General features: G+C 42.8%; 1 protein-coding gene across 3 annotated transcripts in view; it reads right to left on the bottom strand.

Moving 5' to 3' along the window:
* Window positions 1-12477, bottom strand: part of MPHOSPH9 (M-phase phosphoprotein 9) — a 692762-nt gene that overhangs the window by 256051 nt on the left and 424234 nt on the right. For all 3 annotated transcript variants that reach the window (XM_086942918.1, XM_086942920.1, XM_086942919.1), the window contains exons 15-16: window positions 5169-5233; window positions 996-1097 (exon numbers count right to left, since the gene is read on the bottom strand). In XM_086942918.1, coding sequence (XP_086799044.1) covers window positions 996-1097; window positions 5169-5233 — 167 coding nt within the window. The remainder of the gene's footprint in view (window positions 1-995; window positions 1098-5168; window positions 5234-12477) is intronic.

The raw sequence follows: 12477 nt of genomic DNA, 5'->3' as shown, positions 1-12477 counted from the left end.
ACAAAGGTCCCAAGAAAGTGCAGAAAGGTCACAAAAACTGGGGGTAACGAGTGGCACAGAGGCACAAAGGTCCCAAGAAAGGGCAGAAAATATCACAAAAAAACAGGGGGAGACGAGTGGCACAGAGGCAAAAAGGTCCCATGAAAGGACAGAAAGGTCACAAAAAACGGGGGGGAAACAAGTGGCAAAGAGGCAGAAACGTCACAAAAAACGGGGGGAAACAAGTGGCACAGAGGGCACAAAGGTCACAGGAAAGGGCAGAAAGGTCACAGAAATGCAGGGGCAGCTAAGCAACAGAAGTCAAAAACGGGCAGAGAGACATGGGGCCGCGAGGGGAGCAGAAGGAAAAACCAGGCAGAGAGGCACAGGGCAGCGAGAGGAGCAGAAGGGAAACTGGGCAGAGAGACATTGGGGCAGCGAGGGAAACAGAGGGAGAGAACGGGCACAGACTGTGTACAGGCATCGGGGGATACAGACAACAGCAGTCACAGACACAACAATGAAAATGCAATCACTACAACGGAGCAATGAAAGCAAATACAGGCAATACAATGAGGATGAGCAAACCTACGGCCTACCACTGGCCACCAGGGATGAGGTGTAGGTGGTAGCCTGCGGGTGGAGGAGGGCCTCAAACTTCCTCAGCAGTGGCAGCTGGGGCAGGGACACACAGGCGGTGCTGTGCGGAGGGGGAACGCCCTACCTGGAAGGGTCAAGGGTCGCAAACATGGCAGACATCATGGCACTTATTGCTCCACCCATCTACCTCATACACCAAGGAACTACGAAACAGAAGGGATCAACAACAAAAACACAAGATGTTTGTTATCATCTCTATCAGTAATTCCTACCTGCCAAATACATGTACTAGGCAGAAAGCAAACATCAGAGGCCAGGGAGAGACTGCAAACCAATTTCTATAGTCGTTGAATCACTCAATGATGTTAAACGAGTTGCTAGAAGTAAGAAAATGTCTGAAACACAATTTGACTTACTTTGCATTCGTTATCCGTATATGATCCTCTGCAATATGACGCAGCTTTGCCATGTTATCATGTTCCATCTGTTTGAGCTGGCTTTCAAGTTTTGAATTAATTCTATTGCAAACAAAAAGAAGAAACATCTGTAAACTAAGATTCCTACTGTAAGAACCTTTCAAGCATATCTTCATTATATTTTGAATTTGTAACATTCACTCTTTGTACCAACACAAAATACATTGTTTACCTAGTTCTATATTACCTTGGTCATTATCGCCTGCATATCTGTGATCTGCCCTTGAATTAGCTAAATGTAATCCTGAGGGATGATAATGATAGGAAAACACCACAATAAGTTAAGGAGGAGAAGGTTCCTTGCTGGTTTATGCACTGGGTCTCACTGATGTATAGCAAAAGCAAAAGTTGATGACCAAATATTACACCTATTCAGGCGCATAGCACTTTTCCCACATTGACTACTTTCTTACACACCACTTGCATCATGTCAGGTCATGTTCGAGGAGCCAGACTACTTGTCAGAGTAATTGCCAACAATTCCCCGTTGTGTGTAGAACTTTAGGGACAATACCGAGGGACTGGAAGGAATTGGTCACTGACCCATAGTGCTTCAAGAGCAGAAACCTGGCGGTCAACTTTGTATTTTCAGGAGCCTTGGAGTCTATGGATATAGCAGATTAGTATTTCCATCTGGGAAGTCTACAAGGTGATCCTGAGGGGTCAGGCCATTCTCCTGATTGTGGGTGGAGAGGACAGGCTGACAGATTGGAAGGCGATATTTTCAGACTGGAACTAGATATGCAGTCAGACAAAAGACTGCTTGGGGCACCAGTTACACCTTAAGCAGGAAGAATACAGAGATTTGGTAGAATAGAGTAACCGGGCAGCCTCTGTGGTCTCCAAACAGAGGCTGTATGAGGACGGGAATAAGGCTGGGAGACTCCTCGCCTGGCTAGAATGGGTAGAGTGTGACAGAGACTATGTGCAGGAACTACATTTGGCTTTAACTAAACATTAGTGGAGATAGGTAGATTGGGATGTTTGAAGCAGAAATCAGACTGCTATTGTGGAAAGGTGCACTGCATAATGCTGAACTCAATCAACTAAAGCATTTTTTGAACAGGACACAGCATGACAATACACTATAAATACAAAAATATACAGACCACTAATATTAAATTACTTAAGACTGAAAACACATTAAAAATGTATACTGTGGGCAACAAAGGTAATAACAAACTTTCCGTTAACAATTGCAGACAAAATTGTGTATTCCATTGCACCCTGTTTACTCAGCTTTAATTCATATGGAATGTGTGCAATTGGAAAAAGGTGAGCTAGATAAACATAGGCGAATTATTGAGCTATATATTCTTGTGTAGACATTGCTGAAGATTGTGTACAATATTTCTTTACCGGTTCACAGTAATGGCTGTTGCAGAATGAGCAAAATGCTATAGACACATTATCACAACTACTTGGAATAACATGGACTGATATGCACATGGGTGAGGAGCAGTCTGCTCCTCTAAAATGCTGTGGGCTAGGGGGCATGGCCAGATGACTGCTAGGTAGGATAATTTTTGCTGAGCTGTGCCGCCTGTTCCTGTGCACCCGTGCCCTGGGCCAACATCCTTACGCCCAGGATGCAGGGCTCCCATACATACCATCCAGACACAGAATTGCTGGTTCCTGAGCAAGGGCGACACCGTGAGGGCTTCTCAAGATGGCGACCGCTGTGGGAGTGAGTGGTGAGGCGGCCGTGAAGCTCAACAACGTCCGGTGCCTGAAAGACACGTTCGGGCTTAATGCACGGGCAGCGGGCTGTTGAAAACGGTGGTGGCAGAGAGTGCAACACTGAGCCCTCTCGCACTGTGGACTGTACAAGAGACCGGCTGTAGCGCCCCACATCTGGAGAAGCCGGGAACGGAGACACACAGTGAGTTCTGGGGGATCAGACAGAGGCGCTGCCTTTCGCATTGCTGCTGGCCCCTTCGCCCATGTAACTGGCCCTGCTCTGTCTGCAGCAGTGGTGAAAGGCCACACTTAGCACAGAATCTGGTCCCAGCCTCTCTCTGGGACCTTATCAATGCTGGAACGGTCCCAGTGTGCATTGGCGGGGGAAGCTTCAGGATCCCGTCGAGCAGGTTTAGTGGTGGATACCATACCTTAGGATACATAGATAGTTGTTCTACATCCCAACCGACTCAGCCCTCACGTCTCAGGACCTTTGCTCTGTCTGCAAGTCTATGCGGTGTCCTATCCAAAATGACATGTCCTGGGATACAAGACAAAACGTGTTTTCTATATTCTGTCTAGGTGCTAGTGTTCGAACTACCGAGAATAACAAGGAGCTATGTCATTTAACCTTGCCTAGATTGTTCAGACTAAATCCCAGAAAAAGAACAAAAACATGTGCTGACTATTTGTGAATATACAATGTGGCACAAAAACAAGCTTGAAATCTGTTAACGTGTGCAAAGCAAAAGTGGCCTAAAATGTGTATAGTTAGGCTAACATAAGGAAAATTACAATGGGCTATATAGGAAACATACAAGCTCAGAGGACAGCTGGCACAATTGTGGCCACTCTGGTACTTTGACACATCTCATATCGGGCTGTCCCAAACTTAAAAGGTACTGGGAGGCAGTTCTGAAAGACGTCAATGAGATCTTTAATGCAGACAATCCTCCTTTCCCAGTTATATCCTGCTAGGCATCCCAAACGCCTGGACTTACCCGCTCTACTCCAACAAGGGGAGAGCCATCTCTATGACTTTGTGTGCAGCCAAACAGGCTATTACCTCCATGTAGGGCACCAACACCCATACACAACATGAACTCTGGCTACACAGACTCTGGAACACCATGGAATGGAAGTACCGATGGCCTCACTAGACAACAAGGTGCTACAATTTGATAAAATGCGGGGCCCCTGTCTTCAATTTCTATCACTAGAATTTTGGAAGCTCTCATGTCCCAAATACCTCCAGGTTCTTAGATTAAAGAGGTCAGCACCTGCGCAAGACCACCAAGATTAGGGGAACCTATTGCCAATCTGTAGCACACCTTGCCAAGCTAGAAGATTTCTAGCAATCTACTGGGATGGCACCTGTGAGAGAGACCAAGCCTTATCTTGTTTTGTCTACCCCTACATATACTAACCACCTCCTCTCTGTACTGGTTGCCTCCCCTTCCCTCAGCACTCCCTCCCCTCCATAACTCATGTTTCATCTCCCCGTTTATACGCTTCACCTGGCTTTTGGAGGAGAGTGAACATATGTTATTGACTAAAATGAATAAAAAGATATAAACCATAAAAATACCTCTGGGCGTCACCCAGATTGTGATTCACAAATGAGATCTGTGTACAGGGAAAATCGGCAGCACAAGATTTGGGAGTGTAGGTGTAGGCCGGCCCTTGCTGATCATTAAAGTAGGGAGTTCCTGACGTTTATTTTTCATGGACTTCCACAAGCCACATGGATTGAGAAACCTGGGTCTTCCAAGCTTTGTCACAACAGAACTAGAACTCAGTTCCTTTACCTGAGTCTCACCTACTTGTGAGAAAAAACATAGCTCAGTCAACCGGAGTTGTGTGTTAAGAGCTGGCCCATTCCAGGGCTGCCACACAGATCCACACTGAATGTGATGAGAAGGACCAGAAGTGTGCTGTGCCGCAACCTCATCCAGAGGTGCACCATGCATCCCAGAGGCAGCAGAGAATAGGCGTTTATTCTTTCTGGTCTCCTGCTTATGGATCAAGGCTCTGCTAAAAACTGAATCCACTGTTGAAGGCCAGTCAGCAACAAAAGGTTTTAACAAAACATTTAGGTGTATATACCCTTACAAGTACTAACCAGACCAACCAAGGGGACCTTTCTCAACCAATGTAAAGCAAAAGCAATAATTATTAGTCAGCTGCATCCGTTGAGATTAGATGGGGATATTTTGTTCTCGCTGCTGCCCAATACAACTCAGGATTATAATGAGATCACATGCCTCTCCAATGTCACAACACACAAATATCTATGATGTGAAAACTAAGGAACTGCTGGGAAGTCTTAACTGAAATGTAACAATATCAAAAGGCTAGTTCAAAAGACATATAGAATTATTCATCAGCATGGATATCAACATTATTTCACAATGAAGTGTTTTCCTTTTTTACCTTTTTAGTTCTGAAATTTCTCTGTTTGCCTCAGTTTGTTTGGTCTCGGTGGCGCTCAATGTATCCTAACAAGGTAAGCACAAAAACCCCAACATTATCAAGTATGGAAAAAATACGAAATATTCTAATACTAAAAAACAAAGATTGTGTTGTTCCGCACATATTAAAAGTATTACTTTTCTTACAGCATGCAGAGTACAAATGTACTTACTTCATGTTCCTACTCGCTTTTTGGTCAGATAGAGCTACCAAGTCCTGCCACAATTAGCAGTACAAATAGTATATTCTGCACCAACAAGTTCCTAGCATGGGTAAATGAAATTTCATCATTTCTTTTCTACAATTAATTTTTTCATTAAGGTTCTTTTCTAAAATGTTTCTGCCTCAGTAAAAAAAAGTCAAAGCTGCAAAGCTTCAACAATGTTCCACAACTATGGGGCTCATTACGCCAGATGGCACAAAGCCTCCACTGGACACAGACTCAGATTCGGGACTGACCGATTTGCGGTCGGTAGTTCCGACTGCTGGATTACGATACGACCAAACGCTGTTTGGTCAGAGTCCTATTGTTCTCGATGGGAGCTCGTGTTACATCCGACAACTGGCCGTAACACAGGCGCCTATGGGGAAATGGGGTGTGTGCAGAAAACACTACGCCATGGTGCCTGCCACACTGTACAAGCAGGGTTTTACAGAGGGATCTCTTAAGTACCCCCTCGGCCAAGAACCGTGGGCTGTGGGGGGCAAGGGGGTCCTGCCAGGGCCCCCGAAGTCACTTTGCGACAGCCTTTCAGTGTCGGAAAGGCCAATGTGGAAAGGCTGTTGGAAATTGGCATCGTAATCCCAACTGCAGAAACGCTGTCCATAAGGTGTGTAGGATGTAGTTGCGAGTGACAAGAGTACTCTGTGAGTCGTTAGGAACGGAATCGGAATGACCGGACGGTTTACATTGCGACTGCGCACATCATAATCAAACAGTCGGAATGTAAACCAACCGAGTCGGTCAGAAGGGCTCCAATTCCGACTGTCGAGGGAAGGTTTTCTGCCCACCATCGTAATGAGCCCCTAAGTAGGTAGTGTAACACAGTGGGGAGGCTTCTAGGAAGCCCATTGCCCATTCTCAGTTCTCACCTTTCCAACTATCTTTCCTGGTTTCTTGTCTTCCAGACAGCTACTCTCTCAGGAGACATCAGTAATCCGTCCTGGTTCCCTTACAGTTTAGTGATAGTCTGATCTTTCCCTCTTTCCCTTCCAGCTTATCTGTAGTCTGCTTTCTCACTCCCCTCAGTTCATATGTGTGAAGACCCTCTTATGGGCAAAAGGTAGTCTGATATCCACCTTTCCTCATTCAGTTCAACGCTAACCTGGCCCCTCCCCATCTTCAAAGCTAAATGGTAGTCTAGTGCCTCTTACAAGCCATCAATAATTTTCATCTTGTTCCCCTTGTTGCCAGTCTGAAGTGTGACCCTCCACCAGTCCACCGTGGTTTTTCGTTAGTCTAGTAACTTCAGTATGCCTTCGAGCCCACTGTTAATGTAAACCCGCCCCTTTACTCAAGGCCCACTCTTAATCTGGCATAGATGTTAAGTAGGCGTCTCTCCTCATTTAACCCCTTCCATGCTCATGACGAGCTCAGCTAGTCATGAGGCACAGTTGAGCTGTGCTGATGACGAGCTGAGCTCATCATGAATATAGGAGCTTTCCAATTTCCAGCACAGGGGAAAAATAACCACAGCAGCGATGTGGTTAAGGAAAAGAAAAAGAACAGTTTTGCCTCCTTTAATATAATAGGACATGTCTTTGTAAACCTTGTGTCACCTCTCTAGGAACACATGCTTAAATCTCCGTCCAACTGAAAGGGTAAGTGGATTCCTTTCAAGTCATGTATGGCTGTGGCGTCCAAGGCCAACTTCTGCCTGCTGCATCCAGAGTTGTCTGCACAAAATGAGAACATTGTCCCTGGAGCGTCCCCCACTTCCATGGCAGAAGCCAATTTGAGGAGCAAAAGCTTTGTTGGCAAGTCCATCATGCCTAACTACCCATGTCCTGCAATTTTTCTCCAGGTGCACATGACAATTGTAAACTTTTAATTTCTGGAACCGCCGTGGTCAAAAATCGTTGTTGGAAAAGCAAAGGAGGTGCCACCCTAAGTAGAGGGCTTCTCCAATGCTGCTTTTGGGTTCACCAAGAGGGCTCTCCTTCCGGCTGTGTTGATCGTGGCTATGCTGCTATGAAAATTGCCATTGATAGCATTCTAATTGAGGTGGGTTGGGGTACTAGAAGTGGGTGGATGGGACAGCTGGCAATTTTTCCTTCCATCTCCTTTACTTATGTCTAGATGAAAGGGTAGCAGTTCCTGTAGAAAGTGAAGTAGTGGCAGCATCTCGATGTTCGCAAAACATGTAAAGGGTACACATGTTCTCTTTGGCAATACAATAATCTCCAACAACATAATAGGGAAATGCACAAGGAAAAAAAAGAAAATCACAACCTCCAAAATCAATCGGGACACAATGTGTGCTAATGGTTATAAATCGCCAAGATATCGAGGAGAAAAAAAAAAGAAAACAAAGGAACTAAAAATGTAAATATTCCTTTTGTCAGCCCTATACTTTAGACGACGAAAGCCTTCAATCACCGAAATATTGCATACTTCATCGTATGTCCCCTCCTCACACCAAAATCACAAAGGATAATAGTGTGGGATCAAGGATTAGCCGAGGCGAGCTCTTTAGGTATGCGGGGTCCGAATGGGTGTCAGATATGGGTGTTCTGAGTAGAAAGGTTAAAAATACCTCCTGGCGTACTTGAAAATGTTTATTGTTGTCCCCAATTGGAAGAAACTAAAACGAAAGTGGGGTTTAGTTCAACCCACATCTTCAGTCAAAATGTTTCTGCCTCTGGTAACCCTTTAATCAGGTGTATAGTCATTTGTCTGGACCAAACGTAGCCTATATGCAAAACAATAAAAGAAAAGATAATAAAGATAGATTAACAACCATTTGACTGTTTATGGAGTTTCTCTCTGGCTGGTATGAAAGACCTACTATGTTGGATCTGCAGGCCTCAACTCAGTGCTACTCAGCGGTCTTTAGCCTTGGTCTGTTGCCGGAAGATTTTTTTTCTTTTCTTCCACGCCTACGGCCTTGAGGGGATAATAGAAACTATGGAATCATAAGACATATTTTTTAATTATCCCAGCTTCCCCTTGTGACAAATTGTGCACTCTTGGACAATAACTTTAACATTTTGCAGCTTTTTTATTTACGGATATAGTAAGGACTTAAATTAAACTAAACGCTGGTAGTAAGTATGTAATAATACAGGACTGTAAACTAAGCAATCAGCGGGAAGAATACCAGTCTTCAGTCCACTCACTACAAAGTGGTGCAGTGAGAAAGTTATGGACCTCGAAACAAAGAGCTTTGGTGTCTGGAGTTGGTACTCTTCCTACATATCGTTTCATCATGGCCAAAGCATGTCCTTCCTTTTAATTGCAACATCTGAGATAATACTGGACAAGTCACTCCACGTTTGAGCCAGATGCCTGGCTCCGCTTGAAGTTCTCTTAGATCTTCAATTCCAAAACGAGACAAGCTTACCAGTGCCTTCTGTCTGCCACCCAAGAAACTCCTGTGTGAAAAATTAAAGACAGAGCACGATATTTAGATGATGGTAAAATGAGAGAGAGAGAGATACCCATCTAGTGGCTGAATTGCACAATGTGAAACTATAAAACCTGAGATGAATCATAGTCACCAAGTCAGCACAAATTGTGTGACCCTAGGCACATTTTTATTTTAACTTTTTATTCAGGATCACATGATGGCACCTAGAAACACATGAGTTAAGGATGTGTGGAGTACAGAAACGTCTCTTCTATTTTACTTAATAGCCTATAACGGTTTTGCATATATAATGACCACTTAGGTCACACAGAGGGTGCATATGACAATTATCTTCCTTTTGGTTCCCTATTGGCAATGTGGTCAGAAGTTAATGTTTTTATGTTCATGTTTGAAAACTATAGCTCCTAAAAATGCCATACAATGAGAGGATATCTGATATACTTAGGTGAAACACACCCACACAATGGAGAAACACTCTTTTTGAATTCCGAAGACACTTTATCATATTTTTACATGGTTGGGGCACAGTGTCTTTAAACAAAGGTGAGCCTAAAGACATATGTTGCAAGACCTTCTGTGCTTCTTTTCATTGTCTTCAGTTACCAGGTATATAAAATACATATTTTTTTTAACATCTTTCTAAATGTTAGTGCTCAGTTAAGTAAACAGCTGCCCAGTGATGCTGTTCACCACGAGGCCACAGGCTGTCCCAAACCTTACACTATTCTTCTAGGTAATGCCTAATAAATATTGTTTAAATAATATTGGCGACAGCCCTGTGGAGTTGCCCACTCTATCTCAAATCTCCTAACAGTTCATCCATGTGTTAAACAATTATAATGGACACCCTCACAAATAGATTTAACTAAGGTAGGGTATAAAACTTTTTATGTGGCTGCAGTCCCATCTGCAAGAGGAAGGCCATCTGGTGGCCTAGTTATATGGGTAAAAGTGACCCTCGATATTAGAGTCACGCAATTATGTATTGACTCATTAGATATACTTGGTATAAAAATAGTAACCTAAGATAGAAGGGTGCTGCTCCTATACAACATCTATAACAGACCTTGCCCGGCTTCTATGGAGTCTGCAATTATAGAACATTTGGATTCCATTCTAAATTTATTCGACACAAACATAAGCATAGTGATAGGTGATGACTTCAATTGTAATTATGAACCTATTACAGGGCTTGGAAATAATTTAAGAAGAGGAAGAAAGTGCTAATAAGATCCCTACAATGTACAGTTCCAAGATGGTTCCGTGCACTGTGTTAGCACTCCAAATCATGAGACTAACGGTTGGGCATGGCCTGAGAGCATGCAATGGACATCTACCATCTGACGTAACTAAGGCCCCAACTTTCTGCAGAAGCAAGTCCCAGAGCAAAATTGATCATATAATCTTATCATTTGATATTTGGCCGTATGCAGTAGATCTAAATATTATGCCAAGAGTTGAGAGTGACCACCGCACGCTTGAGTTTGTTTTTCACAGTAGATTTCTGCTTAGCTCAACCGAGAGTAACAGTGTAACTTATGTGAGCCAGATGATATTCTAGTTCGCAACAATCGCCGCTCAGTTAAATGGGCGTATATGCTGGAACGTGGTGAAATGCTGGCAAGTGTTTATAAAATATTTGCAAATATATTTTGCAGATATGCAACCACATTAGTGGAAAATGATATATTTTTAGATCTACATAAGGGGTTCTTCGAAGAACTTATCCCGCTGGTAACAAAAATGCCAAAAAAGACCGGCAGGGACGGAAATCTCCAGCTGGCAGGGAAATCCTGGTATAATAAGGACTGTCGTCTTGCTAAGGCTGAATTAGTCCATGCTATAAAAAACAATAACATGTCGGCAGTTAAAGAAGCTAGATTAAAATACAGGAGAGTACAAGAGAAGGCCAAGGCATCATGGGATGAAGAGATTCGGTCCTACTCACTCACTGCTGCCAAGAACAATGATCAAATGTCATTTGGGAAACTTGTGGCCAAAGGAAATAGAAAAGAAAAAGGTTCTATCTTGATGAGACTACCTGGATCATGCATTTTATTAAGTTGTATGGAGCACCTGAGAATGATATGACTCTTTCAAATGACGAGTTATTCTTAAGTCAAAGTGAAGGTAAATTAGATTTTGATCTACAGGAAACAATACTGGCAATTAATCTAGTTAAAAATGGGAAAGCCCCTGGACTAGATAAAATTCCGGGAGACCTATATAAACACAAAATCAGTGTCTGGGGCCCCTATATTAATTGTTTGTGTAATGCTGTAGCTGCAGGTGCAGATCTTCCGGAGACATGGAAGGGGGCAGAAATCATTACAATTTTTAAGAAGTGCGATAGGAGTGATCCCGCAAACTTACCGCCCTATTAGTTTAATTGACATTTTACAAAAGATTTATGCAAGGCATATTCCATTTTTTTTGGAGGGCTGCAAAAATGATGCACCAAAACTGAGGGGAGAAAGAATACCAGCCCTCCTTTTCGCTGACGACACTATACTTATATCGCAAACACCCAAGGGACTGCAATGTCTACTAAACACATTCCAAACATATTGTAGCGAAAAAGGCCTTGAGATCAATACAAATAAGACGAAGTACATGGCTATAAACCCTCATAAAACCTTTAGGGAAAATCTGGTTTTAAATGGACAAAAATTGGAACATGTTAAGAATTTTAGCTACTTGGTTGTTTCCCTGGACTCCAAATTATCTTGGAAAATCCAAATAGAAAAAAGTAATAGGATATTATCGCAAAACATGTTACAGATTATGAAAAGGCATGGAAATAGTCTTAGTAAAGCAGTTTCGCCAGCACTAGAGGTATTTAAGTTTAAAGCCCAATCAGCAGCACTATATGGAGCTGAATTATGGGGACCCTCGTGCAAAAAGGTTTTTGAGGTTGGTGAAAACAAATTTTATAGAGCATTACTAAGACTACCCGTGCGCACGCCACTAATACCAAATATTCTTGATCTGAATATGAAACGTACCGATCACCACATGCGATTTTGAGACCATTGATGCTTTGGGTTAGACTTTGGTCGACACCCCAGTTGTCAGATTACAAGGATGGATTAAAAGAAATAATGGATTTGGATAACAACAATAGTATCATATGGCTCAACCACGTTTGTAATTGGTTAAAAAAGATCGGTCTGCCACACTTTTGGGATGATCCATCAACATTAACCCAAAACTCAAAAAAGATGTTAAAGCTATCATTCTGGGCATACATAGAACATAGTAGGGCAAGTGAAAGAGCGTATGGATCTTTAACAAGCGAGTTCCTCATGTTTAAAGATAATGCTTTTTAGATGAAGTATACCCACCACTAAAACACTATATATGAAGTACAGATATGGTGTTTTGATGACAAACACACGTGTAGCAAGGTGGTCAAGTGATAGTAATGATCTATGCACTTTATGCTCAGGCAAAGCTAAAGAAAATGATTTGCATATTCTGTTCTTTTGCTCCGCTTATGTAGTCCCTAGAAAAAGATGGATCAGACCACTTTGTTTAAACATAGGGGTTTAGATCATACAGAGAAGCAGAAAGGATCTTAAAGACTGATACTAGTCAGGGTGTTATCTTTGGTATTAGTAGGTTTTTGTTAGCTATAAATTTTATAAGAGCTAAAGTAGGTCTGAAACTGTAGTGATCCG

The sequence above is a fragment of the Lissotriton vulgaris genome, chromosome 11 (assembly GCF_964263255.1).
Source record: "Lissotriton vulgaris chromosome 11, aLisVul1.2, whole genome shotgun sequence".
Classification (NCBI taxonomy): domain Eukaryota; kingdom Metazoa; phylum Chordata; class Amphibia; order Caudata; family Salamandridae; genus Lissotriton; species Lissotriton vulgaris.
Note: the sequence above shows the minus strand (reverse complement) of the source record. Positions and strands in the feature narration are given on the sequence as shown.